General features: G+C 40.9%; 1 protein-coding gene across 3 annotated transcripts in view; it reads left to right on the top strand.

Moving 5' to 3' along the window:
- PLCB3 (phospholipase C beta 3) overlaps window positions 1–26,761 on the top strand; it is a 244,207-nt gene that overhangs the window by 130,151 nt on the left and 87,295 nt on the right. For all 3 annotated transcript variants that reach the window (XM_073605354.1, XM_073605353.1, XM_073605355.1), the window contains exons 3-6: window positions 8,849–8,917; window positions 19,371–19,511; window positions 19,595–19,674; window positions 24,988–25,041. In XM_073605354.1, coding sequence (XP_073461455.1) covers window positions 8,849–8,917; window positions 19,371–19,511; window positions 19,595–19,674; window positions 24,988–25,041 — 344 coding nt within the window. The remainder of the gene's footprint in view (window positions 1–8,848; window positions 8,918–19,370; window positions 19,512–19,594; window positions 19,675–24,987; window positions 25,042–26,761) is intronic.

Raw genomic sequence — 26,761 nt, 5'->3', positions numbered from 1 at the left:
TTACTCGGCGTAACATTATTTTTCACAATATAAGAAAAAAAATTGGGCTAACTTTACTGTTTTCTTATTTTTTAATTAAAAAATGTGTATTTTTTCCAAAAAAAAGTGCGCTTTTAAGACCGCTGTGCAAATACGGTGTGACAAAAAGTATTGCAACGACCACCATTTTATTCTCTAGGGTGTTAGAAAAAAAAAAAGTATATAATGTTTGGGGGTTCTAAGTAATTTTCTATCAAAAAAAAGTTTTTAAAGCGGAGGTTCGCTAAAAAAAAAAAAATTAAAAGCCTGCAGCTACAAATACTGCAGCTGCTGACTTTTAATACATGGACACTTACCTGTCCAGGGAGCCCACGATGTCGGCAGCCGAAGCCAATCTGTCCTTCGGCTCTCGGCTGCTGCCGCCGCCATCCTTGGTAAGGGAATTAGGAAGTGAAGCCGTGCGGCTTCACTTCCTGGTTCCCTACTGCCCATGCGCGAATTGCGCTGCGCGTCCTCTCTGGTCCCTGCTGTGTTCTGTGTCTCACAGAACACAGCGGTGGAGGAGAGCGTAGGAGCCGGAAGTGGCGTAGGTCACCGCAAGCTCTGTGGTGATCTATGCCAGGAAGTGGGAGCAAATACCTTTATTAGACAGGTATCTGCTGACTCCTCCCCCCTGAAAGGTGCCAAATGTGACACCGTAGGGGGGGAGGACTCCAAAAAGTGGAAGTTCCATTTTTGGGTGGAACTCCACTTTAACTTGTAAACAACACATCTCAAAAAGAGGCTCGGTCCTTAAGTGGTTAACGGCTGTGTGTTTATTTATTTTGAGGGGACAGCAAATTTACACTGTTATACAAGCTGTACACTCACTACTTTACATTGTAGCAAAGTGTCATTTCTTCAGTGTTGTCACATGAAAAGATATAATAAAATATTTTTAAAAATGTGAGGGGCGTACTCACTTTTGTGAGATACTTTATAGATCACAATATGTTAAGTGAGGACTGATGTGATTGTAATATACTGTATGGGCACTATGCAAATAAGGGAATTGATAAATTCATCTCTCTAAAGAGATCTTATTGGGGTGTCTTTAAATTGGAACTATAGGCAAAACTTTTTTTTAAGGGAGGGTTATAACCCATCAGTGTGTTTTTGTTTGTTTTTTTGTTTATTTTTTTGCCATTTGTGTTTGAGATTTCCCTTCACTTCCTGTCCCATAGCCAAAACAGGAAGTGAGGAAATTCCTTGGGGACCCTCAGGTCACCAGAAATAGTATCCCGTTTTGGAGGATTTCCCCTTTATTACTTTTCTAGGGGGAAAACCCAAAATTTGAGATTTTCTTTTGCTTCCAATGATAATGGCCAACAAGACAAACGGGAAGGGCGAATCTCCCTAATTGGGGCACCGACAGCAATAAAAAAACCTGACAGATGTTCTAATCCCTATCCATTCTATCCAAAACTAAAATATAAGTCTGGCCACAAATTAGTGATACAACTGTATACAGCGTTGTTACCGATAACTGAATCCTGTTCAGGCTAGAATAGGAATAGAATCATGCTATTGTGTGTGTCAAAAGTCTGCAGCTTTGGTTAGCAGTCGCACTTTGGCAGCTTGCTGGAATACCTTTTGAAGAATTTTGTACAAAGGATCATATTTAGCCCTGTACAAAAAAAAAAAAAAAAATCCTTTTACTGAGCAAAAATGACTGCCTGGAGACAATTTCTGGTATTCTCTTCGCTCTGTGATTCTGTACAAAAATGGGCAGATCAGATGGTAAAATTTGGTAAGAAATCCACCAGCCCTATTTTAAACTCATGTCTTAGACACAAGATCATGTGTGTTCCCAACCAGCACAGAAATGCACTGCTCTATAGCAGATGTGCAAAGGTGCCATAAATTGTTGCGCATTGGCAAACCACATGTGAAAAGCACGGCTCGGTGCAGCACAATTTAAAAAAAAAAGGGTTGGAGACTTCTTTCCCTGTGTTTCTCGTGGGTAAGGCAGCCCATTGAGTTTAATGGGCTGCCCTACAAGCACCCTACATGAGCAAATGTGCACTCCTAGATCTGAACTAAGCCTTTCAGTGTGGGTCATGAAGGAAAAAGGAAGCCGAGATTAAAGTGGTTGTAAACCTGTGTTTTGCTCCCCCCACAGCCCCCTCTAATACTCGCCTGAGCCCCCCTCTCGATCCAGCGATGTGCACGGGAGCCTTGGCTGTCCTGGGTCTCTCTCCTCATTGGCTGAGGCAGCAGCAAGAGCCATTGGCTCCCACTGCTGTCAATCACAACCAGTAAGCCAATGAGGAGAGTGTCTGTGTCTTATGAACGCATAGAGCAGGGTTAGGGAGCGAGCACACACCAGTGCCCCCATAGCAAACGGCTTGCTTATTGAGGGCACTGGATAAGGGGGCAGAGCCAGGAGCACCGGTGGGGACCCGAGAAGAAGAAGATCGGGGCTGCTCTGTGCAAAACCATTGCACAGAGCAGGTAAGTATGACATCTTTGTTTAAAAAAACTGAAACTAACCTTTAATATGCTTTAACTTGACAGCTAGATTTTGACATTTTAAAAACATTCGTTTAGCCGCGCTTACATGCTGCGTTTAGCTACGTTTGCGTTTAGGAGCATTTTAGAAAAAAAAAAAATATATATTTTTTTTTTTAATGAAAAACGTCTGTAAACAAAACGCTGCTAAACGCGAGTTACCGCGTTTAGCAGCGTTTGCAAGCTGTTACAGGCATTTGGCGTTTCAAATGCCTCTAAACATCAGTCCTGAACACATTTTTTTTTTTTGCGTTTCAAAAATGCTTCTGAAGTCAACTGCCTAGAAAGACTATAAGTGACCCTGTGTACATGTACTGATAAGATAACTTCGAGGAGAGTTCAGGGGCAGCTGAAAAAAATGCCCATCTGCTCCTAAACATTCATTTACCAGCAGCAGTGTACATGAGGCCTATCACTTTTTAAACAGTTAGGTTCCATGTACACGGGACGCTAAGGCAAAGTCCTGTGAACGTTTTTTTTTGAAAGCTTGAAACGGCCGTTTAGAAACGCCCATTTAGCCGCGTTTGCGTCTAGAAGAGTTTAGTAAGGATAATATCATAAGACCCTCCCCAAGCTCAAAAAAAGGTTTTATTTAACTAGCAATTTTGTGAGACCAGAGTGAGTAGCAGCAGCAGAGAGAGCAGCAGTGTCCTTGTATTTGTCCTCATTTCTGCGCTTTTTTTTACAATGGATCCCATAATGATCATATATGAGGAAATGGTCCTGACGTTGCTCTTGATGAGGCTAGAACGATGCCGAAAATTGCGCGCGAGGAGCAGAGTTCGCCGCTACTGGAGTGGACCCATCCATTGATCGCGCAGCGCATGCAAGTAGGATATTTTACCAACATGCACGTACAGCTGCGTACCTACCCCGATAATTTTTTTTATTTTGCACGCATGTCCGTTGCCTCATTTGACTTTCTACTAGAAAAAGTTCGGCCCAGTCTGACACGCTTGGACACGAACATGAGGAAGAGTGTGCCGCCAGAGGAACGTCTGTTGGTGACTATCAAATTTCATGAAACTATGTTTGATCACGTCGGTGGTCAGGCTCAATGGTAGGGTCATCTTTTTCATATCTAACAACATATGGGTCAAATTACAATTCTACTTTGTAAAACAACATTGCTAGTGGTGTATTGGATTGGATCAAGGGCTATATATGGTCTATGAATCATTGCAAGTAATTACCAGTTTTTAAACTTTTTTTTTTTATGTTTTCTCATCGTTTTCCATCATTTTTTAGTGTTTTAATGTCCAACAAATTGGGTACCTTTTTAAAAACGCTTATAAACTAAAATGCGGCTAAATGCCGGTACCACATTTAACCGCGTTAGACGTCTGGAACATGGAAATCTTCGGCGTCTGAACTCATTTTTTTGCCTTCAAAGAAAGTCTGTTAAACGCAACTGCCTAAAGTCGACTGTAAACAAAACTGTGTACATGGTCACATAAGATAACATTGAATGAGTTCAGGGGCAGTTGAAAAAAGCGTCCAACTGCCTCTGAACGTGCGTTTAGCAGCAGCATTCTACATGGGGCCTTAGTTTTCCCATTGTAGCCTTTTGAGACATTCGCAGTCCTGGTTCAATCTTTCTCTTGAAAAGCACGTTGTGATTTGTTAAGCCCCGTACACACAGTCAGAAAATCGTATGGAAAATACCGCTTTCGAAGCGATCGTACGATAATCGTATCGTTCGTACAGAGCTTTCGAGAGCCGATCAGGACAGTTCATCCGATACTATTCTATCAGACATGCACGAAAAAAATTTTCGTACGATGCCAGAACGTACGATTTCCGTTTTAATCAGTACAGCTATCGTTTGAAAATGCAATACAAATGCATTACAACACATGACATCACTTCCAGATTCGATCTGAGATTAGCATGCAATAAATAACGGACGATCATTCGTCCGATAATCTCATCGTGTGTATGGGATATTAGTGTGCTGGATATTTCTTTCCGCAGGTTTAATCATTTAGCACGTTAGCATTTTCATGAAATGTTGCTTCTTCCTAATGACACTTTTTTTTTTTTTTTTTTTTGCTTTCTTCAGTCCCTTTTCTTTTTTTTTTTTTTTTCTTTTTGGTACATTCAACTCCCTTGTGTTCCTTGAGCCTTTGACACATCTGGATGTGTCCAGTTGGGCCCCCACCCCTCCTCCACATCTGGATACCGGATGGATATGCAGTCTCTTATTCTATTTCCCACGGCCTCTCAGTCTTTTGCTACCTTTACTTCCCCTGAGTAAATTCCTGTTCTGTTTTCATTCAGTTTTCTAACCACACACCTTTATACACTCTCCTCGTCTCTGTGTTCCTCTGCTATGCTATGCTTTAATTCTTAGTGCGTTGGTGCTGTCAGGTCCTGTCTTGAGATGATGGACTCTGTGGAAGTCAGGAGGAGGAGGAAAAGTTGGTTTCAGTGTTTACATTTTTTATTCTCTGTCTATTCCTCCCCTCTATGTTGAGATAAACACTGTCCTCCCAGCCAAACCCTGTTCTTGTGTACACAAATGCTTATGATTGTAAATGCATACAATACCATATGTATACATGCACATGCATTACAGATGTCATTAAATGACACGCACTGACCTTTTCTATGCTTCTTTTATTTACAAGAACTGGATTGACTAAAGGTTAGGAAGTACAAATCACGGAAGAGTGTTAGTCTAACAGAGATTAAATTGTGTAGGACTGACATATTACGCAGCATGTTACATGGTGCATTTGTATAATACAATGCCCTAGAGCAATTTACAGTTCAACGCCAATGCCACCTTGTTAATCTCCCGCTGCGGGCCTTAGAAAAAAAAAATTGCTTAAAGGAAAAATGGAGTGTATGATTTTTGCTGCTTAAAGTAAATTTATATAAGACTCTTACTTTTTCATGCTTATATAGTTACAGTTGTGCACATAAGTTTACATACCCTAGCAGAATTTGATTTCTTGGCCATTTTTCAGAGAATATGAATGATAACACAAAAGCTTTTCTTTCACTCATGTGTTTGGCTGAAGCCATGTATTATTAATCAACTGTGTTTACACTTTTTAAATCATAATGAGAACAGAAACTAGCCAAATGACCCTGATCAAAAGTTTACATACCCCGGTTCTTAATACCATGCATTGTCCTCTTTAACATCAATGACAGCTTGAAGTCTTTTGTGGATGAGGCTCTTTATCTTCTCAGATGGTAAAGTTGTCCATTCCTCTTGGCAAAAAGCCTCCAGTTCCTGTAAATTCTTACGCTGTCTTGCATGAACTGCATGTTTGAGATCTCCCCAGAGTGGCTCAATGATATTGAGGTCAGGAGACAGAGATGGCCACTACAGAACCTTCACTTTATTCTGCTGTAGCCAATGACAGGTCAACTTGGCCTTGTGTTTTGGATCATTGTCATGTTGGAATGTCCAAGTACGTTCCATGCGTAGCTTCCTGGCTGATGAATGCAAATGTTCCCCCAGTATTTTTTGATAATGTACTTTTAAAATCAGATTTGTTTTAAAATCTGTTCCTCAGCCATCATATACTTGGGAATTTTTATTCCTACCAATCTAACCCAACTGTATGCATGAAATTATACTCCCCTATTACAGAGGACCCTTACTGACCTTACGTCATACAATCATACTGTTGATTCTTTGTTTGGAAGAACTAACATTTTAAAAATGGATATTGTTCTGCGGTTTTTATGTTTTCCAATAATAGACGTGGGACTGCAATAGAAATCAAGTCCTTACAAATTGCATTTACCAACTTTATTTGGGGCCATCGGAAACCTCGGCTCCACAAAACAATTTTATTTCTCCAAAATCTAAGGGTGGAGCTGGAGTCCCAGACCTTTCTTTGTATCATGTTGCTGCAGTTCTGACCAGAGTAGTCAGTTGGTTCCACACTGGGTCTGCTAAACAGTGAGTCTGTATAGAGCAGTCACTTCCCTGGATTGAACCTGTCTTAAGGGGCTTCTTCCTCCCTTTTCCTTTTTTAAAATTCACCTTCACCTTTTGGATAGATACATGGGTAGGTTCTCTTTATCATCTTTTGTAAGGCCTGACTACCCTCTTTGGGACCTTAAAGTTTCCACCTGCTTTGTCCCTCACAATATTTTTGACCTGTCAAATTCCCAGATCCTGCTGGCTGGTTTAGATTATACAGAATGGTACCCCCTCTTTCTTCAATAACTTCTATTGGATATATGTCCATTGCTTATTGGTTTTGAATGTAGACAATTGTCATATTTTTGGCCTTTGCCTCGTTAGGACCCAATTCTCTTAGAAGATCTATTCCTGCAAGACTCAATGCCTGATCATACCCCCTCAGTGATATACAACATAAGTGTGTGCTGTACACATCCTGAACTTCTGGACTATACAGATCGCTGGGAACTGAACAGAACTTTGATGTTTTGAACCCATCAGAAGACTAGGATAAATCCTTCATACTTAATCATTGTTTATCTTTAACCAGTAGGGGCCATGAGACATGAGCTTCAAATTACTATCAAGGTGGCATAGAAGCTCGACCCTTCTTAACAGTCGCTATCCATCTGTGACTGTCCTCTGCAGGTTTTGTCAATAGAGTCAGGGTATCCTGACCCACCTATGGTGGGCATGCCCTCCTGTTCATAGGTTCTGGACTTTCAAAGTAGAGATGTACGTGAAAATCTCTGATACGACTATGGCCAATGCTACCAAGATTGTACTGCTTTCTATTATTCCTGGTTCTCCTAAACACAATAAGGACCTACTACGACATTTCCTAACAGCAGCCCAGGTGGTTATTCTGCACCATTGGAAATCAATGTAAACTCCAACACTTCTGAAATGGGTTTCTGAGATTGACCATCTTGAGCACATAGAGGCTCTCATTGCTTGTGAATTGGGTATCTGTGATCAATATCGCCAAAGCGGACTCTCCTGGAAGGTCTTTAAACTATTTCAAAACCTGAAAGGCGACCTTGTAGCAAGTTAAAATGTGGTATCAACTACCTTTTGTATTGTATTCTTCCCTAAGGGCCATATCAGTTTCTCTCTTTTTATGTTCTTTTCCCTTCTTCCCCTCCTCCCCTATTTTTCTCCCTCTCGCTCCTTACCCCTTTGTATTCTTTTCTAGAATTTTTTTTTCCCCCTTCTATCTCCTCCCCTCCCCCTTTTCTCTTCTCTTTCAGTCCAAACTGCCCGGCATTGATTGACCTTGTAAATTGTTCACAAGTACTCTTTTATGTAGGGTAAGTTTTGTTTTCCAACCTCTTTATGCATTTACCACTGTCTAGAGAGAACCTCCCCCCATTACCTGTATCTCCGAATATGGAAATTCTTCTTTTTTTTTTGATATTACATGGTTTACCATATCTGTATGTAATTCTTGTCTGCAATCTTCTCATACTTCAGTAAGCAAAATGATTTCCTTTTATTTGTTGCAACAGGTCAGATTCAACATCTGATTACATTTTGTTTCTATTTTCTAATTTGTTTATGTAAAATCTTCAATAACTTCAGATTGGCAACATATGTATTAAATGTACATAAACTATTTATTGGATTTGAGACTGGAGGCTGCCCTAGGACACGGCTCTCCTTTGAAAACACCATTTTTCTGACTGTCATCCTGATGCTCTTGTTTCAGTACTTTGAAAGAAAGACCCAGAACAAGTCTGCAGATAAAGGACTTCTGAAAGGTCCCTAACCTTTCCGATCTACATTCTTGTTGCAGCACAGTAATTTAGAAAATATTGTTTAACAGCAAGGCAAATGGCATTTTCAGAACGAAGTTAGCAGTGGAAGTCCCCTTTTTTCTCTAAGGACAGGTTTACTGTTTTGGAAGAAACCCTACGGGATCCTCTGTGACCCACAGAAATGTACACTTCCTTTATTACATTCTCATTAATTGAAGGTACATTTTATCAACTCCAAAATGTAATTGGAGCAGAAGTTGGCCGTTAGGCCTCAATTCATGATAGCTAATGTTAGATTTGTAGCTTGCAGTATCTGTCTTCTAACTATTAATTGCAGTTTCTTTTGCGATTGATTGCTTGCTTGGTCTGGACATTTGTTATTAATATGAAAATATCAGATGTACGAATTTTAAAGAATCAATATGAATAGAGTATTATTTTTTTTTTTTTTCCGGCAAAACCCAGAAAATAAGCTTTTTGAATAATGGAACAATGCTGCATACCACACATGCGTTTATAGCTGTTTGTTTTTATAGAATGTCACCACAACTAGGAGAAAGATACAATCAGTGTTGTGTTTATTCATGAGATAATCTAACTGTCAGTAATTTTGTGCCTTGTTTTATTCTTACAGGAAGTTGATATTTTAGATATAACCCTAATCCGAGACACGCGGACAGGAAAGTATGCTAAGATACCAAAGGTAAGGACCGCATGGTACTCTGCGCAAATAATGAAATCAATGGCTTTGAATAGTACATCCAGAATTGTAAATTGTCAGTGGTATGCAGAGTACTCTGGTCTTAACAAAAACCTGCCTGTAGTTTTTAATGGCAGATAACTAAATAACATTTTTGTCACTTTCTAATTTTGGAAGGCCTGCTTGTATGCAAAGTAACTGATCCCTTAAGACCTTAATCTGTAATATTTTGTGTTCTTTGTACTCATCCACACGGGTGTGCAGAGTTGTACAGTGTGCATGTTCGTGCAGAATCCTGAGCATGGAAGTCACAGGTGTTGCGTACAGTCACCTGTACAAATAAATGACAAGATGATGCTGTTTGCTGGCAAACACAGATCTGAAGGGTGTCAATGCGTACAGATACACAAATATGCTCCTGGACCCAGGCAGTCTGCATCCAGGGGTGCGCATCCATACCTGTATTCATGTGTGCCCTTGGATCTGCTTTTACCAGCATACTGCAGCATCATTTCAATGTCGTGTACTGTACATAACACCTGTAACTCTCAAGTGCAGGATGACATGCATGCTATATGACCCTTCGGGCCCATGTGACTGTATCCATTATCTTACCTCTCATTTTTTTTCCAATTGAAACTGGGCATATGATGGAAAAAAAAGTTATAAGCAGAGTTATTAAGTTATTATCTTTCCAATATAAAAAAAAAAATCATTTGTGTTTCCAGAGATCTAAGTGGGTAAAATTATGTAGATGTTTACTTTTCATGTGACAGGCCTCAGTCCCACAACTCCCCCCTTTCCCCCAGGGTGGAGGAACGATACTATGTCTGTGTCCGCTTTCACCATTATATAATCATGACTGGAACATGAAGCACAGGACACGAAGTTCACATAATGTTTTATAAGGTGTAGTTTTTTTTTGTTTTTTTTTTATTGATACTGTTTCAAACTTGCTAAAAATAACCTTTTGAAGGAATGGACTGGTACAGTATAACCCTAATAATTTTAATTCAACTCTGTGTGTGTGACTGTAATCATAAACCATCTCCCTATTCTCACTATTGGTACTTGGAAGGAAATGGGTGCAGGGTCACACTTTTAGTTACCCCTTTTTAAGTAATGTTAAGGCGCTTTCAAACTACCCCGCTGAAGTTTGTCTGCAGCACGGGTACAGCGCAGTGTACCTGCAGTTTTTGCGTGGGTTACCCGCAGTTTCTCCTAGACTTCTATTATGTCCTGCATTTCTAAAAGTGCACCAAAGGTCCTGCATGCTGTGTCTTTGTTGCTCTTCCTGAAAGCGCACAATAAAGTTGGACATGATGGAAGTGGGTAACCCGCATGAAATCCATGGGTACACTGCTCTGCACCCGCAATGCAGCCAAACTGCAGCACGGCAAAGTGGAAAAATCCCTAGTTCATACTAATTTGCAATGTAGAGCCAGTGACTCGAAAAAGTAGTCATACCCCCTTGAAATTTTTCACATGTTGTCATGTTACAACCAAAAATGTAAATGTATTTTGTTGGGATTTTATGTGATAGACCAACACAAAGTGGCACATAATTGTGAGTGGAAGCTAAATGATAAATGGTTTTCCAAATTTTTTACAAATAAATATGTGAAAAGTGTGGTGTACATTTGTATTCAGGCCCCTTGAGTCAATACTTTGTAAGAACCACCTTTCTCTGAAATGCAAGTCTTTTTGGGGATGTCTCTACCAGCTTTGCACATCTAGAGTGACATATTTGTCCATTCTTCTTTGCAAAATAGCTCAAGCTCTGTCAAATTGGATGGGGAGCATCTGTGAACAGCAATTTTCAAGTCTTGCCACAGATTCTCCATTGTAGCTCTGGCTGTATTTTTAGGGTCGTTGTCGTTGTCCTGCCGAAAAGGTGAACCTTCGCCCCAGTCTCAAGTCTTTTGCAGAATCTAACAGGTTTTCTTCTAAGATTGCCCTGTATTTTGCTCCATCCATCTTCCCATCAACTCTGACCAGCTTCCCTGTCCCTGCTAAAGAAAAGCATCCCCACAACATGATGCTGCCACCACGTTTCACGGTGGGGATGGTGCGTTTAGGGTGATGTGCAGTGTTAGTTTTCCGCCCCACATAGCATTTTGCTTTTAGGCCACAAAGTTCGATGTTGGTCTCATCTGACCAGAGCACCTTTTTCCACATGTTTGCTGTGTCCCCCACATGGCTTTTTGAAAACTGCAAGCAGAACTTCTTATGGCTTTTTTTCAACAATGGCTTTCTTCTTTCCACTCTTCCATAAAGGCCAGATATGTGGAGTGCACCACTAATAGTTGTCCTGTGGACAGATTCTCCCACCTGAGCTGTGGATCTCTGCAGCTCCTCCAGAGTCACCATAGGCCTCTTGGATGATTCTCTGATTAATGGTCTCCTTGCCCTACCTATCAGTTTAGGTGGACGGCCATGTCTTGGTAGGTTTGCAGTTGTACCATACTCTTCCCATTTTCGGATGATGGATTGAACAGTGCTCCGTGAGATGTTCAAAGCTTGGGATATTTTTTATAACCTAACCCTGCTTTAAACTTCTCCACAACTTTATCCCTGACCTGTCTGGTGTGTTAATTGGCCTTCATGATGCTGTTCACCAACAAACCTCCAGAGGGCTTCACAGAACAGCTGTATTTATACTGAGATTAAATTGCACACATGTGGACTTTATTTACTAATTGGGTGACTTCTGAAGGCAGTTGATTCCACTAGATTTTGGTTAGGGGTATCAGAATAAAGGGGGCTGAATACAAATGCACGCCACACTTTTCAGATATTTATTTGTAAAAAAATTTGAAAACCATTTATTTTCATTCCTCTTCGCAGTTATGTGCCACTTTGTGGTGTTATATCACATAAAATACCAATAAAATACAATAACTTTTTTAGGTTGTAACCTGACAAAATGTGGAAAATTTCAAGGGGTGTGAATGCTTTTTAATGGCACTGTATTTTGTACTGTAAAACCTGAATACGCTGGACTGAAAACAGCAAGCTTGACTGAACTAGCTGCATACAGCTTGGAATTAATTGTTACAACATTAGGAGATATCTGTGTGGGCGCTCACTCCCTTGGGGCACCAGTGAGGAATAACCAAACTTTCTGGAATTGTAATTTTAAAGTGATAATCTGTATACATGCTTTTAGTTTCTACTCTGCTTCACAGTGGATTGGGGGGAGACTTCTTTTCTTTTCTTCTTTTTTTTCTTTTTTTTTTTTTTTTTAGCCACACCTGTCTGGTAATCCTTATAGCATGTTTTTAAAAACCTAGCAGTAGGGAAATTTTCATCTGTCTATCTGCTGATTTGTACAGCTTCAACAAACCACAGAGCTGGCTAGAATAATGGTACACATGGTACACATGGCTGCAGTGCCAATGTTTGTGACTGATGTTTAATTTAATTGTAAATGATAAGTGAAGTAAATATGTATTGGACACCTGCCATCAGTCTAGCCTTACTTGTATCACTTTTTTTTACAGTATTCAGTTCCGGATGGGACAAAGTGCATGTAGTACTTTGTTCCCTCTTCCTAGGTTCCCTGTAACGCTAGCTGTGATTTCTGACAGGGCACCCCGCTTGGCGCTCAGCTGCCAATCACAGCTAGCAGGGAGATGGTTGCTTTGCTAGTGAGTGCCTGTCTCTGGTTCCCAGCACTTGCCTGAGGCACTCATCAGCAAAATGAATGCGGAAAGGGGGGGGGGGGGGGGGGACATATCAGCCTTGCTTCCCTCTGCATGCCTTGTGTTGCCAGGGACTGCCTCGACTGTTTACCTGACCTTCACTCATTTACAAATGAGCAAGTGTATATTTTTAAAATTTGTGAGAAGGACCCCTAAACAGCTCAGTGACACTAAAAAAAAAAAGTCTCCTGTATAATGCAAAACCAATGCATTCTACTTCCCTGGCAGGCGTTGCTTCAAATCTATACTGTCTTCAAGAGCTCCATTGGCTGAAGAACCTTCAGCATCCAACGCACTCCCAGGTGTTTAGAAGGCTGGTCCCACATTGTGCAATATGGTTTCAGAGCCAGCCCCTATGTCCCTTCAGTAGTGGGTAGTGAGGCTGGGTCACCACATGCAACCGGTCATCGGACATACTCAGAAGATTCTTCCGCCACCGGAGCTTTTGAAGACCATGAAAATTTGAGGCAACACCTGCTGGGGAGGTAAAGTATTAAAATGGTTATGAAGTTGAAACTTTTTTTTTACTTTAATGACTTGCCTGCATTAAGGTAAAAAACATTTTACCACTTGTTGTGCCCCCTAATCCTTAAACCACCTATCTGAGTCCTCTCTCAATCTGGCTGCAGCTCTTCTCTCTTCACTTGCTGCCATTGGCTCCTGCTACTGTCAGTCAAATCCTGTGAGGAGGGAGCAGTCGCACTCTGTGTATCTATGGGTGCACACAGCCAAGCTCGAGAGTGCACCCACATGTGTGTTCCCATGGTACACGGCTTGCTATGGGGGCACCCGCAGGAGTTGAGGAGTGAAAAACGCTGGTGGGAGACTCCAGAAGAGCAATGTTAAGGGGCCGCACTTTGCAATGTCATTTTACATACCAGGTAAGTATAACATAACATGTTTATTTTAATGTAAAAAAAAAATAGCCTTTACAGCTGCTTTAGGTGTTTTCTTCGGTGGAAATGTATCTCCAGCTACTTTTGGATCGGGTGGGAAAGGATTTGAACTTTTATCAAGTTGTTTGTTTGAGGCTCCATTAGAGATATTTCCACTTTCCAGTGACAACCATTTTGTTGTCACTGTGACAGAAACTTAGGGCAAATCTCTCCTAACACAGCCCTTGATTGCACTTGAGAAGCAACAGGGGTTTTGACTTTCTGTACTCCAAAAGCAAAATGTTTTGCCTAGGCTTAAGCTGCACACTGTTATGCCCTGTACACACGGTCGGATTTTCCGATGGAAAATGTGTGATAGGACCTTGTTGTCGGAAATTCCGACCGTGTGTAGGCTCCATCACACATTTTCCATAGGAATTTCTGACACACAAAGTTTGAGAGCTTGCTATAAAATTTTCCGACAACAAAATCCGTTGTCGGAAATTCCGATCGTGTGTACACAAATCCGACGCACAAAGTGCCACGCATGCTCAGAATAAATTAAGAAACGAAAGCTATTGGCTACTGCCCGTTTATAGTCCCGACGTACGTGTCTTACGTCACCACGTTCAGAACGATCGGATTTTATGACAACTTTGTGTGACCGTGTGTATGCAAGACAAGTTCGAGCCAACATCCGTCGGAAAAAATCCATGGATTTTGTTGTCGGAATGTCCGATCAATGTCCGACCGTGTGTACGGGGCATTAGTGTGTTCTTTTTTTTTTTTTTTTTTTTCAGCCAGCGAGTCCCCCTGCCAGGATATTGTATTTTGTCAACACACTGAACAGTGGGCTGTAGTCTCTGATCGAGGAAAACCCTTCTCCTTTCGACTTTTGGGGATCAGGGACAGCCACACCCTGATTGATTAAAACTCTGCTGGTCCCTGCTGAGCTGGACGAATTTTGATTAGCACACGACCAGGTTTAAGCCAGCCATATATTGCTCAAATCCCGGCTGGTCCCTGAATGGGAAGACTGGTTGTAGAGAAGTCTAATCATCGATCGACTTCAGTACAGCCAGCCTGTTGGAATTATACTGCCGGCAGCTATAGCAGGAGGGCGATATGCCTATCGGCACTAACTGTGTTGATGGGGGAACTGAGTGATTTTACTTTCCTGCAACCCGTGGTTGCAGGAAAGGAAATCGAATCATCTATTTCAACTGTTGAAATGAGATCCGCCACATAGTGAGTTCATTGTTTTCAGCTGTGTCATAGATGTACATTGCGAGAGAGGAGCTGTAAAGCACCACTGTTCTGTGGCACAGAAAAACAAGAAGCAGAGCTTGCATGTGTAATGAGCAATTACGACTGTTCCCACATACATTCGTATTCTGGCTAATAGTTTGTGGACTCACAAATATATATATATATATATATATATATATATATATATATATATATATATATATATATATATACAAATTATATATATATATATATATATGAATTCCCATTTCAAAACCATGGTCATTGATATTCATATGGATTAACCCCCCATTTGTGCCATTCAGCCAGAAGAACGTTTGAAGAGTTCAATAATGGCTAATAAAATGTGGTAAAATACTGCATGTAGTAACAATTGCACAAGTGTTTCCTTAAGAATTTTGCGTTTACCACCAAATAGAACGGTGGGATTCAGTATTTATTACCGCATTTAATGCAGTAATTTACCGCATTGAGCTGGTTGCTAAGGAGCGGGACGGGAAGCCAGCCGCCATGTCCTTAACAACAGATGACTCATCAACTGTTAGGGGGTTCCCTGCCGATGATTGAAAGTAAAAAAAAAAAATGCAGACAAAAAAACCCCCACCGAAATAAAAAAAAAAAAATGAAATGGGGTCCCCCCCAAAATCCATACCGGACCCTTATCAGAGCATGCAGCCTGGCAGATCAGGAAAGAGGGGACCCGAAGGGCCTGGTATGGACTGGGAGGGGGGATCCCACGCTGTGTTTTTTTCATCATTTTTGTCAGCATTTTTTTCTTCTAACATTTAGCTGTCAGCGGGGAAACCGCTGACCGCTGATGAATCATCCGTTGTTAAGGACATGGCGGCCAGCTTCTCGGCTCACTCCTTAGCAACCAGCTATTTGTCAAAAAACAGCGTGGGGGGGGGTCAGGGGACATCCACGCTGTTTTTTGACAAACACTGCATGTGATACCGGCAGCAAAGCCCTGGTGGTACATATCCATGGTTTTTTACTCTCTGGTCCGTTTGTGAATTGGACTTGAGAGCTTTTTAAACTATATTTACAGGTTTTTTTTTTTGGCGGTAAACCCTGCATAATAGTTTTTTATTTTTTATGAATTGGACTGACTTACCGCATACAATAATTAATATATGCAAATGAGTCAAGTGACCACGTTATCACATGTGGTAAACGTTGGTGTATTGACCCCAATGTGTCCTACACAACCCACTAGAGTTACTCCACAGTAAACTCATCAGACCATGTCCTTATAGAGATGACTGCATGGGGGCGTCATCCTGCTGGAACGGAGAAGGCCCTTCCCCAAATTGTTGCCATGAGGTTGCAAGTGTACAATTGTCTAAATGGGTTTGTATGCTATAGCATTAACTGTTTTTTCACTGGAAACACATGAACTTTATTACAAATTCTACATAAAAACAAGGTTGTGAAGAAGAGGCATGTAGAAATTAAGGGTTATTACTTAAGCTTTTAAGATTTCCCCATTCTCTCCAAAACTAATAGAAAGTTTTGGCAGGTGTCTCACTTTCAAATCCAACAAGGAATATATGGTTAAGTAAATATTCTTTAAAAAATAAATACCAACTTCACTTTAATTTGCATGATTGAATAGCCATACAAGATTGTTAAGTTTGGGTACACACTACAAGAAAATTGGACAAGCTATCTTCCGGTTTTCTTCAATTGTTTGTAGCTGGTCGAACCTGAGGATGTTACTTGTACGAAAAATCACGTACATGAAAGGCATTTTTTGTTTTGACATAGGAACATTGTACGTACATTATATTGTTTTCGATCAAGCTCAGTCTTTCGTATACAATTTTTTTTTTATCGTACAAAAAGCAAACACATTAAATAAAAATCATTCTGTTCACGTACGAGAAAAATGTTGGATTTGTCCCTTTCCGTTTGGAAGGTTCTGAATCGGATTTTGAAAGTTGTGTACACACTATCAGAAACTTGTACGATCTTTCCTCGTACGAAAATGTTCACCTGATTTTCTTAGTGTGTACCCTACTTTAGACCAGCCAGTCCTGGCCAGGTCTGTCTTTGTATTGTGGTGCCTACAACATGTAATAACCATTTCTGTGATTCAGAAGCTTGTTACTTTTGTGGTTTAGATAAATTAAAATCACAATTTCTTATAATCTGGACAGATTTCCGGAACTGATGCACCAGACTTTTGTCACCTGTACAAAAAAAAAACTCCTGATTGAGTTGCTTAGGGATCCGAGATATTGTAATATGTCACCTGTACAAAGGCTGGTTTAGATAGGAGTTTAATGTTTTACATTGGTCTGAAGAGTGGCTCATGTAGTGTCATTATGATTTATTAAAGACCCTTGACCGTAAGTATGATGAGCTCATTGATAAGTCTTCCTGCTTGGTTTAGGAGGTAAATGTATACAGAAATATTTGGTGATTTAAGTCTGTACTTTGGTTCCATCTTCTGTGCAAGCCAGGTATTGCTGGGATTTACAATTGGTGGTTCTATGAAAATTGTAATAAAGTCATTTGTATATTCTGCAAAGATGGTCCTAATTAGTCAGAATTATGACATGCCGCAAACATCCCATTTTCTATGATTTTGCTATAGAAGATATGTCTTTTTTATTGATTATTTTTTTTTTTAATCTAATGCTGTACTTCCTTATGTCTTAGCTTAAAAAATTACAAATATATCCAAGTGTCATTGGTTGATTTGCGTATAGTATAGATCAATAGTGAAACCAAAATAGTTTTGATGTATTTGTTAAATTGCTACTCTTATAACCCACCCCTCTTATAGCCCACTGGGCTTTTATATATTCTTATAAGAAAAGAAACCACAATGATGTGAACCTGAGAATGGACGAGTTTTGAAAGATAAGCTGAAAAAGTCTCTCAAAAAGAAAACACTGATGTGGTAAAAAAAAAAAAACAAAAAAAAAAAAAATTGCTACTCTTATAAGAGCTTGCCAAATATATATATACTGTAATTAAACCTTTAAAGAACTAAAAGATTCTCTGCTATGTAATTTACCAGCAAAAGCAGTGGGTACATTTCATGAACATCAATACAGATTCTGGTACCCAACTGTGCCCCAACCTATTTCTTGTCTCATTTTGTTCAGCAAAGCTCAGCCTACTACTATTACAATGGATGGTATAATAGAGGCCATACAGTTCCAGTGCTAAAAGCATGTATACTTGTAAAAATGGGTTGATATTACCGGGGGGGGGGGGGGGGTCTGTCTTCTCTGGCATTTGCTTATTAGAAAATGAATCGGCACAAACCGAAGGCAGATGACACAGGAAGCTATAAAGGTGAAACTTGAAATGGTGCAATTCTCTTCCTGATTATGCAATGTGGCAGGGGTGTGTAAATTACAAGACTGGCTAAACTGAATTACAGGGGGTGTAATAGCAGTGTGCCTGAAGTACTACTTTAAAATTCCTAAGAAATATGCCTGCAGTAGTTTATTACTATGCATCATGACATCTAACTTGTTCTGTTTATTTTTAACGACTGCTTAAGTAACAAAACATATATTGATTTAAATTAATGAAAAGTAGAACTATGGCCCCCCAATAACAGATATGTGCTGCAGCACTTTAAAGAGAAGTTGGGCTTTTTTTCAAAAACCATAATCATCTAGGCGGATGCTGTCCCCTGTTTGCTCTAAGACTGCAAACCAAAGGATCAAAGACCGCTGGTCGCTCGGTTCTCAGAGCTCCGTGAGTAGAGAACTGGTGACTGTCAGTGACCGCTCTCTGTTCTGCCTCCCTCACGCTTACTGGATTGCTGGGCTGTGGAGCGGATGGGAGCGGCCGCCTCAGGTTTTCAGAGGCATGCTGAGAGGCTGAGCAAGTGCCGGTCCAGGCATGAGGTCAGATCCCAACTTTATTGTGGCATCTGCTAAAAAAAAGAACAGGTCACAGTCTTAAATACTTTGTTGTGCCTGCCAGTGTAGTTTAACTAATGCAGCTTCTTGTGATGGTCGCAACAGTGCTTTACAGCTCCTGAAATCAAAGCAGAGTTGCCACTTCCTTGCAAACTGTGTCACCTTGCACTACAGTGGGATAAAAAAAAAGTGCTGCAGTGTCCAGGAGGGGAAACATATGAGACACAAATGAAGAAGAATTAGGCTCAGTTGGGGAAGGTTAAGAAATTGTGGTGTTTTTTACAAGTTTTGCACATCACATAGTAGCTGCATTTGTTTTGACTGCCATACGGGAGCCTTTATCCAGCCTCATCCAGTTGTACAGACCCCTCTCCTGTAATTGCTTACTCTGATTTCAGCTTTCAGTTTTAATGCTTTATTTGGTGTCCCAGTTAACTAAACCTTTTCACGGATTGATTGTGCCATATTATAGACAAAAGGAAGTTCACCAACCCTGACCCAAAATAAAATTCATGGAGTGAGATAAGACTAAAACTTAAATGTTTGTGGCAATGGTGTCCTTTTATGTTATGTAATCACCACCAACTGCTTTGTTGCTGGAGGCCTTATAGTCCATGATTCATGTGCAAGAATTTTTAATTCTTTTCCTTAATTTTGTATTGTATTTTATACCTTGCTTTGTCATTTTATTTATTTTTTACGGCATTTTTCTCTCTGGTAGGACTCTCGAATGAGGGAAATTTTAGGCTTTGCATCAGCTGAGCAACGTCCCGAAGATAAACTAGTTACAGTCGTATATGGCACTGACATGGTTAACGTCAACTTCCTCAACTTCATGGCTGTTCAGGAGGATACAGCAAAAGTAATTCTAGACCAAACCTTCTTCTTTACCATATAAACATTTTTTTTTACAATATCTTGCTTATCTTTTTTTGTATGTTTCAGATTTGGACAGAAGGACTTTTTAAATTGGCCACAAATATTTTGGCACAGAATTCACCTCGGAACGCGTTTCTGCAAAAAGCGTAAGTTTTTTTTTCCCTACTCCTTTTGTGGACTTGTTTAAAATGTGGTAGTAATAGATAGTTAATTACCTTATTTTTGGAGCCACTCAGGGGGCACATCTCCATCCTGCACTGCTAGTAGAGACAGCACTCTGTGCTCAAGTACAAAGGTAGTGCTAAGCTTTCTGTTCCGAAATCGGTTTGTCTTATGATTATACGTACATATTGCAAACTAATTGTATGATCTGTTTTGGCTCTAACAACTATAGTGCAAGGGCCTTTCTGATTGGCATGAAACTTAAATGATTGTTTAGATCTGATTGTACAGATGATACTGTATGGCCGCTATTCATCTTTTGTTGACGAATGAACATTCAATTTAAAATTGCATTTTTTTTAGACCACTCTCTTATGTTCATGGATTGCCTAACATGCAGTTAAATGCTTTGTTGCCACTAATCTTGGGGTACACTCACACAGGCAGTTTTAACTGAGCCCGGGCATTGTTCACTTCTTTGGTCCAGTCCGGGCCATTTTTATAGTGTGAATGCTCTGAGCTGTGCTTGCGATCGGTTAGGTGTACTGTTCCTGGGACTACTTGGAAGAGATGGTCCCAGTATGGTTCACTTCATCGTGCATGCAAACTGTGCCAGAGCACGGCAACTCTCCATAGATCCCTGAGCACAGAAGATCACTATTGTCTGGTTAGCACAGATCATTGTCCTTCAAAGCTGATCACACGTCCGGCTTCTGTCGAGCGAGCATGCTGGGAAAACAGCAGCTGATCGGCATCTGATCAGCACTGTCAGCCAATGGCTGTGCTGATCGGTGTGTTCTGGTGGGTGCAGTCCCCCTGTCAGAACACAATAGCACATCAGGAAGATCGCCTGTACTAACATTACAAAGTTAGAACAGGGAAGGCCGCTGGGTTGAAGAAAAAAAAAAATAACCATACAATGTGCACCTGACATTAGTGATGATTGTTTTTTTGTTCTTTGCTAATTGCTTGAAATGAAAAGGAAATCCTGTCCCTGCGTTAGATTACCAGCACTTGCACAGCTTCTACTTGAAGTGAGCCTAAAGCCTAATCCAATTCTAATCCATTCTATACCTCCCTGATGTCCTAAAACCTGATCTGCTACTAAAATCTGGGTAATACTTATCCACCAACACCCACATTCACTCTGGCTGCTGAACTGAACACAGCTGCAGCAGTGACTCATGTGCTCTCTGTCAAAGGGTGCCATTCATGCAGAGCCAGCCAATCGGTAGCTCTTTCTAAACACAAATCCTGCACTTTGACAGAGAACATGTGTTCTGTCACTGGAGAGAGCCTGAAGCTATTGATAGATAAGTTTATTACACTAGATTTTGGCCTTCGTACACACGATCGTCCGTACACACGATCGTCCGTTTGTTCTTTTTTCTTTTTTTTTTTTTTTGCATGCTAGTCTCATATCGAAAACCAATAGTGTACTAAAGTTGCAGAACTTCTCGTATGACAGAATATAACTCCGGAAGTGATGTAATGTGTTGTATTGTAATGTATTTTTTTTTGTTTTACGAGCAGGCATGATCTTGGTCTTCTGATTTTTTTTTTTTTTTTCCCAGACGAATACTGATTAAATGAAAAGCGTTCGTTCTGGTATCATACTAGAAAAGTTTTTGTGTTTCTCCCTTTCGGATATTGTTGCATGAACTGTCCTGATCGGCTCTCGAAAGCTGTGTACTAATGATCAGATTATCGTATGATCTCTCCAAAAGTGATTTTTGTTATTTGACTTGCTGATCGTGTGCACTAGTCATATGTCTTGGTTTAACCTCTTGGCACTGGCCACACGCAAATATGCGTCCTCTCGGCGGGTGGACCTTGGTGCTGAGTGGTTGCATATTTGCATGCATTAGTGCAAATAGAGCTGTGCCAAGAGGGCACTCCCGGCACAGTTACCCGCGGCTAACAGAAAGCTCTTGATCCCTGCTTGCGATCGGGAGCTTTCCGATCATGTGTGTTCTGTGACAGCCAAATATGGTGGTCACATGATCATAAACTCCACCTCCCAGCATCCTAAACCCCTTAAAGGGCCGGGAGGCTCTGGCTCCAAGGGGTTAAGAAAGTGGGTAGTGTACAATATAGATCTTTTATATGCATCTACAGCCACACATTTTCTTTTGGGGGGGAGAAGAAATCCTTAAAACACACACAGCTCTGTGAATGAATGACAATTCATCTTTCACTCTTGCTTTTTAGTGCGTTTGTGTATATTTATATTCAACTGTGATTAGCTGTTTGCCTAGAGTTCTGCTTTAAAGCATTTGTTACCTCAACATTTCATATCCCTGATAATGGCCTGCTGTACCATGTACTTGTATGAGAAAGTATCCTGTTCTCTTTGTATTGCTTCCTTTGTGTGAAAATCCCTGGTGTTCCTGCCAGTCTCATTGTTTTCCTATTAAAAATTGACCACACAAAGCAGAAGAGCACACCATGGTCAGTTCTCTAGCTACAGTGAGGACAAAAAATATTTGATCCCCTGTTGATTTTGTACGTTTGCTCACCCACAAAGAAATGATCAGTCTATAATTTTAATGGTAGGTATATTTTAACAGTGAGAGACAGAATAACAAAAAAAAAAAACACATTTCAAAAAAGTTATAATCTGATTTGCATTTTAATGAGTGAAATAAGTATTTGACCCCTTTGCAAAACATGACTTAGTACTTGGTGGCAAAACCCTTGTTGGCAATCAAAGAGGTCAGATGTTTCATGTAGTTGCCCACCAGGTTTGCACACATCTCAGGAGGGATTTTGTCCCACTCCCCTTTATCCTCTCCAAGTCATTAAGGTTTCGAGGCTGACGTTTGGTAACTCAAACTTTCAACTCCCTCTACATATTTTCTATGGGATTAATGTCTGGAGACTGGCTAGGCCACTCCAGGACTTTTTAATGTGCTTCTTCTTGAGCCACTCTTTGCCTTGGCCATGTGTTTTGGGTCATTGTCATTCTGGAATACCCATTCACCCTTTTCGATTCCCTGGCTGAGGGAAAGAGGTTCTCCCAAGATTTGACGGTACATGGCCCCGTCCATCGTCCCTTTGATGCGGTGAAGTTGTCCTGTCTCTGAGCAGAAAAACACCCCCAGCATTTCTCCTCTTCCAAACACGCAAGTTGAGTTGATGCCAAAGAGATCGACTTTGGTCTCATCTGACCACAACACTTTCACCCAGTTCTCCTCTGAATCATTCAGATGTTCATTAGCAAACTTCAGACGGGCCTGTACATGTGCTTTTTTGAGCAGGGGGACCTTGCGGGCGCTGCAGGATTTCAGTCCTTAACGGGGTAGTGTTACCAATTGTTTTCTTGGTGACTATGGTCCCAGCTGCCTTGAGATCATTAAAAAAGATCCTCCCGTGTAGTTTTGGGCCGATTCCTCACTGTTCTCATGATCATTGAACTCCACGAGGTGAGATCTTGCATGGAGTCCCAGACCGAGGGAGATTAACAGTTATTTTTGTGTTTCTTCCATTTGCTAATAATGGCAGCAACTGTTATCACCCTCTCACCAAGCTGCTTGGCGATGGTCTTGTAGCCCATTCTAGCCTTGTGTAGGTCTACAATCTTGTACCTGACATCCTTGGACAGCTCATTGATCTTGGCCATGGTGGGGAGATTGGAGTCAGATTGCTTCTGTGGACAGGTGTCTTTTATACAGGTAACAAGCTGAGATTAGGAATACTCCCTTTAAGGGAACAAATATTGCTCCACCTGACGTGTTTCTCCATAATGGGCTTTAAAAGGAGTCTCAGTCAAAGCCTGTTACGGGGGAAACGCATCGGCGGAGCCATATTTGTGATGTCATCCAGCGCAAGCAGGCTGGTGCCAACCGCTGCCGTGTTTGTTTTTCATGCTGATCTTAAGCTGCCTAATTGTAAGTGTATACATAGTGGGAGTAACTTTTACCGGATCTCTGTGCATTGGCTACTATGGAGTTACTGCTTTGATTATCGGTTAATAAGACCTCTTCCCCAGCCTGGCCGTTGAGTTTCTTGAATTTTAAACACGCGAGTGTGATTTCTATTATCTAAAGCTCCACAATCTCTGGTAAGAGGCACATGCATGTGGTGAAGGGATTTGTCTGAACACCGCTTAACCTGGTTCGATTTAGGAAAATTGCCACATTATAATAATTTATTCATCACAGAATTGGGTATTGGGTATTCATTCATATAATTTTTTTTTGGACTTCTTTATTGACACATTTCTTTGAAAGACATTATTTTCTTTTATCCACTAGGTGTTTGTTTTCATTAGTTAATTACACTTAAGGCTGCATTCACACCTGACCTGAGCGTTTCAAAGTCGCGTTTCAAAGTTTTAACTGCGATTTTGCAGCGATTTTGTTCAGCTCACCAATGTAAAAGGCAGAAAAACGCCTATAATCTGCCCCAAAGAAGCTCATGTTCTTTTTTGAGCTTAGGGCGTTTTTCAGGAGTTTTGCTTCAGGTGACAAAACGCTCAGGTGTGAACAGGTTCCATTGAAATTAATGGGATTTTGCTTGTTGGGAGTTTTTCAGGCTTTTTTTTTGGGGCGTTTTATGAGCAGAAAACATTCAGGTGTGAATGCAGCCTTATGCCCTGTACACACGGTTCGACATTGATCGGACATTCCAACAACAAAATCCATGGATTTTTTCAGACGGATGTTGGCTCAAACTTGTCTTGCATACACACGGTCACACAAAGTTGTCGGAAAATCTGATCGTTCTAGACGCGGTGACGTAAAACACGTACGTCGGGACTATAAACGGGGCAGTAGCCAATCGCTTTCGTCTCTTAATTTATTCTGAGCACGCGTGGCACTTTGTGCGTCGGATTTGTGTACACACAATCAGAATTTCCGACAACAGATTTTGTTGTCGGAAATTTTATAGCAAGCTCTCAAACTTTGTGTGTCGGAAATTCTGATGGAAAATGTGTGATGGAGCCCACACACGGTCGGAATTTCCGACAACAAGGTCCTATCACACATTTTCCGTCGGAAAATCCGACCGTGTGTACAGGGCATTAGTGTTTGTTATAAAATGCTCTGCATAAGATTATTGCTGTGTGGCTAAGGAATTGCATTACTCACATTTGAGTACCTTTAGAGTTTGGCATCAGATTTGTAAATGTTGAAATAACTCCATTGCCACATCCGTAGTTTGAAGATAGGAGAAAAGGGGAAAACTTTAAAGGTTCGGACTTTAAAGGCAATTTAGGCCACATCAGATTAGCGCACCAATTTTTAATTAGGATCGTTTACAATTACTTTTAATAGTTCAATGTCATCTTTCAGGTACACCAAATTGAAATTCCAGGTGAATCAAGATGGGCGAATACCAGTCAAGAAGTGAGTAATATTCCCCTTTTGATCTGTTTTTTCATTGAACCTTTAGACTGTAAGCTCCATGAGCAGGGCCCTCCTACTCCTGTGTTAAACTGTGTTGTAATTGTACTTTCCCATGTTATATTGTAAACTGTTGTTACTATATAAATCCTGTATTCTAATAATAATAATAATTTTTTTTAACTATTGTATGCAAACAGTTAAACTGCTCCCTCAGGTGTCCTTCCTTGGCAGGTTTGCATATTTGCTAATTGGCAGAAGAGCAGAATACACTAAAGTTGTACTTGTCTGTGTAAGTGGATTGCTTTTCAGATGGCAGGATAGCAGCGGCTGGCAGGCATTCAGAAGGTGCTACTGCCTGTTGTGTTTTATCTTTTTTTCTTCTTCCCGAATGGCAAATCTACATTGTGAGGCAAGCGTTTGGCTCATGGTTGCGGGTTATCCCTTTTGATCTAAATCAGTGAGTTTGACAAGTTGTGCCGCCTGTCAAGCTCTGCAGCCCAAGTTAAAATTGCCATGACTGTGATGTTAGAATTCCATTGGGCGGCCAGGAGTGGTAAAACTGCGGCTCAGCAACCTGTTTCTACTGCCCCAGCTGCCAGTGTGAAAGAGCCCTTAGGCTTTGTTCATCTGGGTGTACTATAGGGTACGCCTGTGGGAGGGCTGCATTGGTAGCACAGGGATAATTGGATATGTCACCGTGCAGGGAGTTGCATTAATTTCAATTGGAATGTAGTGGCTGCACAGACAGAACTGATTTTCCCAATTTGCCAGCCATGTGGGTGTAGGTGCATGGCCCTGAATGCAAATGTCTGCATTTGGAGCCCTGCAGCGGCACTTGCACTGCTGTCAGTTTGGAAGCAGTGGTTGCGTTCATGCAATCAATTCAATTTAATAGGACTGCCTGTTCCAAGAAAGGGTTGGCAAACATGGCTCCTGCATGGGTGTACACTGTAGTACGCCTTTGTGAACGCAGGTTTTCTTTTTTGTTTTGTTTTTTTGAGACGTGTCTATTACATGCATACATTGGTGATATGGTGCTGCCTGCTGTCATGATCAAAACGTAGATCCTTTTCATGGAGGGATGTTCGTATCGATCAGTGTAGTAGAAATGCTGATTTTATTTGAATATTCTGGTGCCTCCGGAGCTGTGCACCCACCTAGGAATTTGCTGGCTTTTGAGGTGTGTGTGGGGGGGGATTTGCTTTACTCTCATGGAGGAAACACACTTGGATATAGAAGTGACATATAAAAGGTTATTTTTATAGCTATCCAGAGAAGGACTGTCTGCTTTTACCTATTATTATTATTTAATACCATTATTTAATACCATCAGCCATAACATTCAGATCACTGACAGGTAAAGTGAATAACATTTGATCTCTTGTTACAATGGCATCTGAAAGTCTGAAAATAGGAGGGGATATATTAGGCAGCAAGTAAATATGTTGACCGTCAAGTTGATGTGTTTGAAAGCAGCAAAAAATAGTTGTGTATGGGGCTGTGTAGCCGCAAACCAACCAGGGTGCCTATGCTGACACTTGTCCAGAGCCAAAAGCAGCCACTGTGAGCATCAGAACTGGACCACGGAGCAATGTAAGAAGGTGGCTGGTCTGATGAAGTACTTTTCTGTTACATCATGTGGATGGCTAAGTGTGTGTGCACCGCTTGCCTGGAAAATAGATGTACTATGGTAACAAGGCAAGATGGCAGAGGCAGTGTG

This window comes from Aquarana catesbeiana, linkage group LG11 (genome assembly GCF_042186555.1).
Source record: "Aquarana catesbeiana isolate 2022-GZ linkage group LG11, ASM4218655v1, whole genome shotgun sequence".
Lineage (NCBI taxonomy): Eukaryota > Metazoa > Chordata > Amphibia > Anura > Ranidae > Aquarana > Aquarana catesbeiana.
This window is presented reverse-complemented; position numbering and strand designations above follow the sequence as displayed.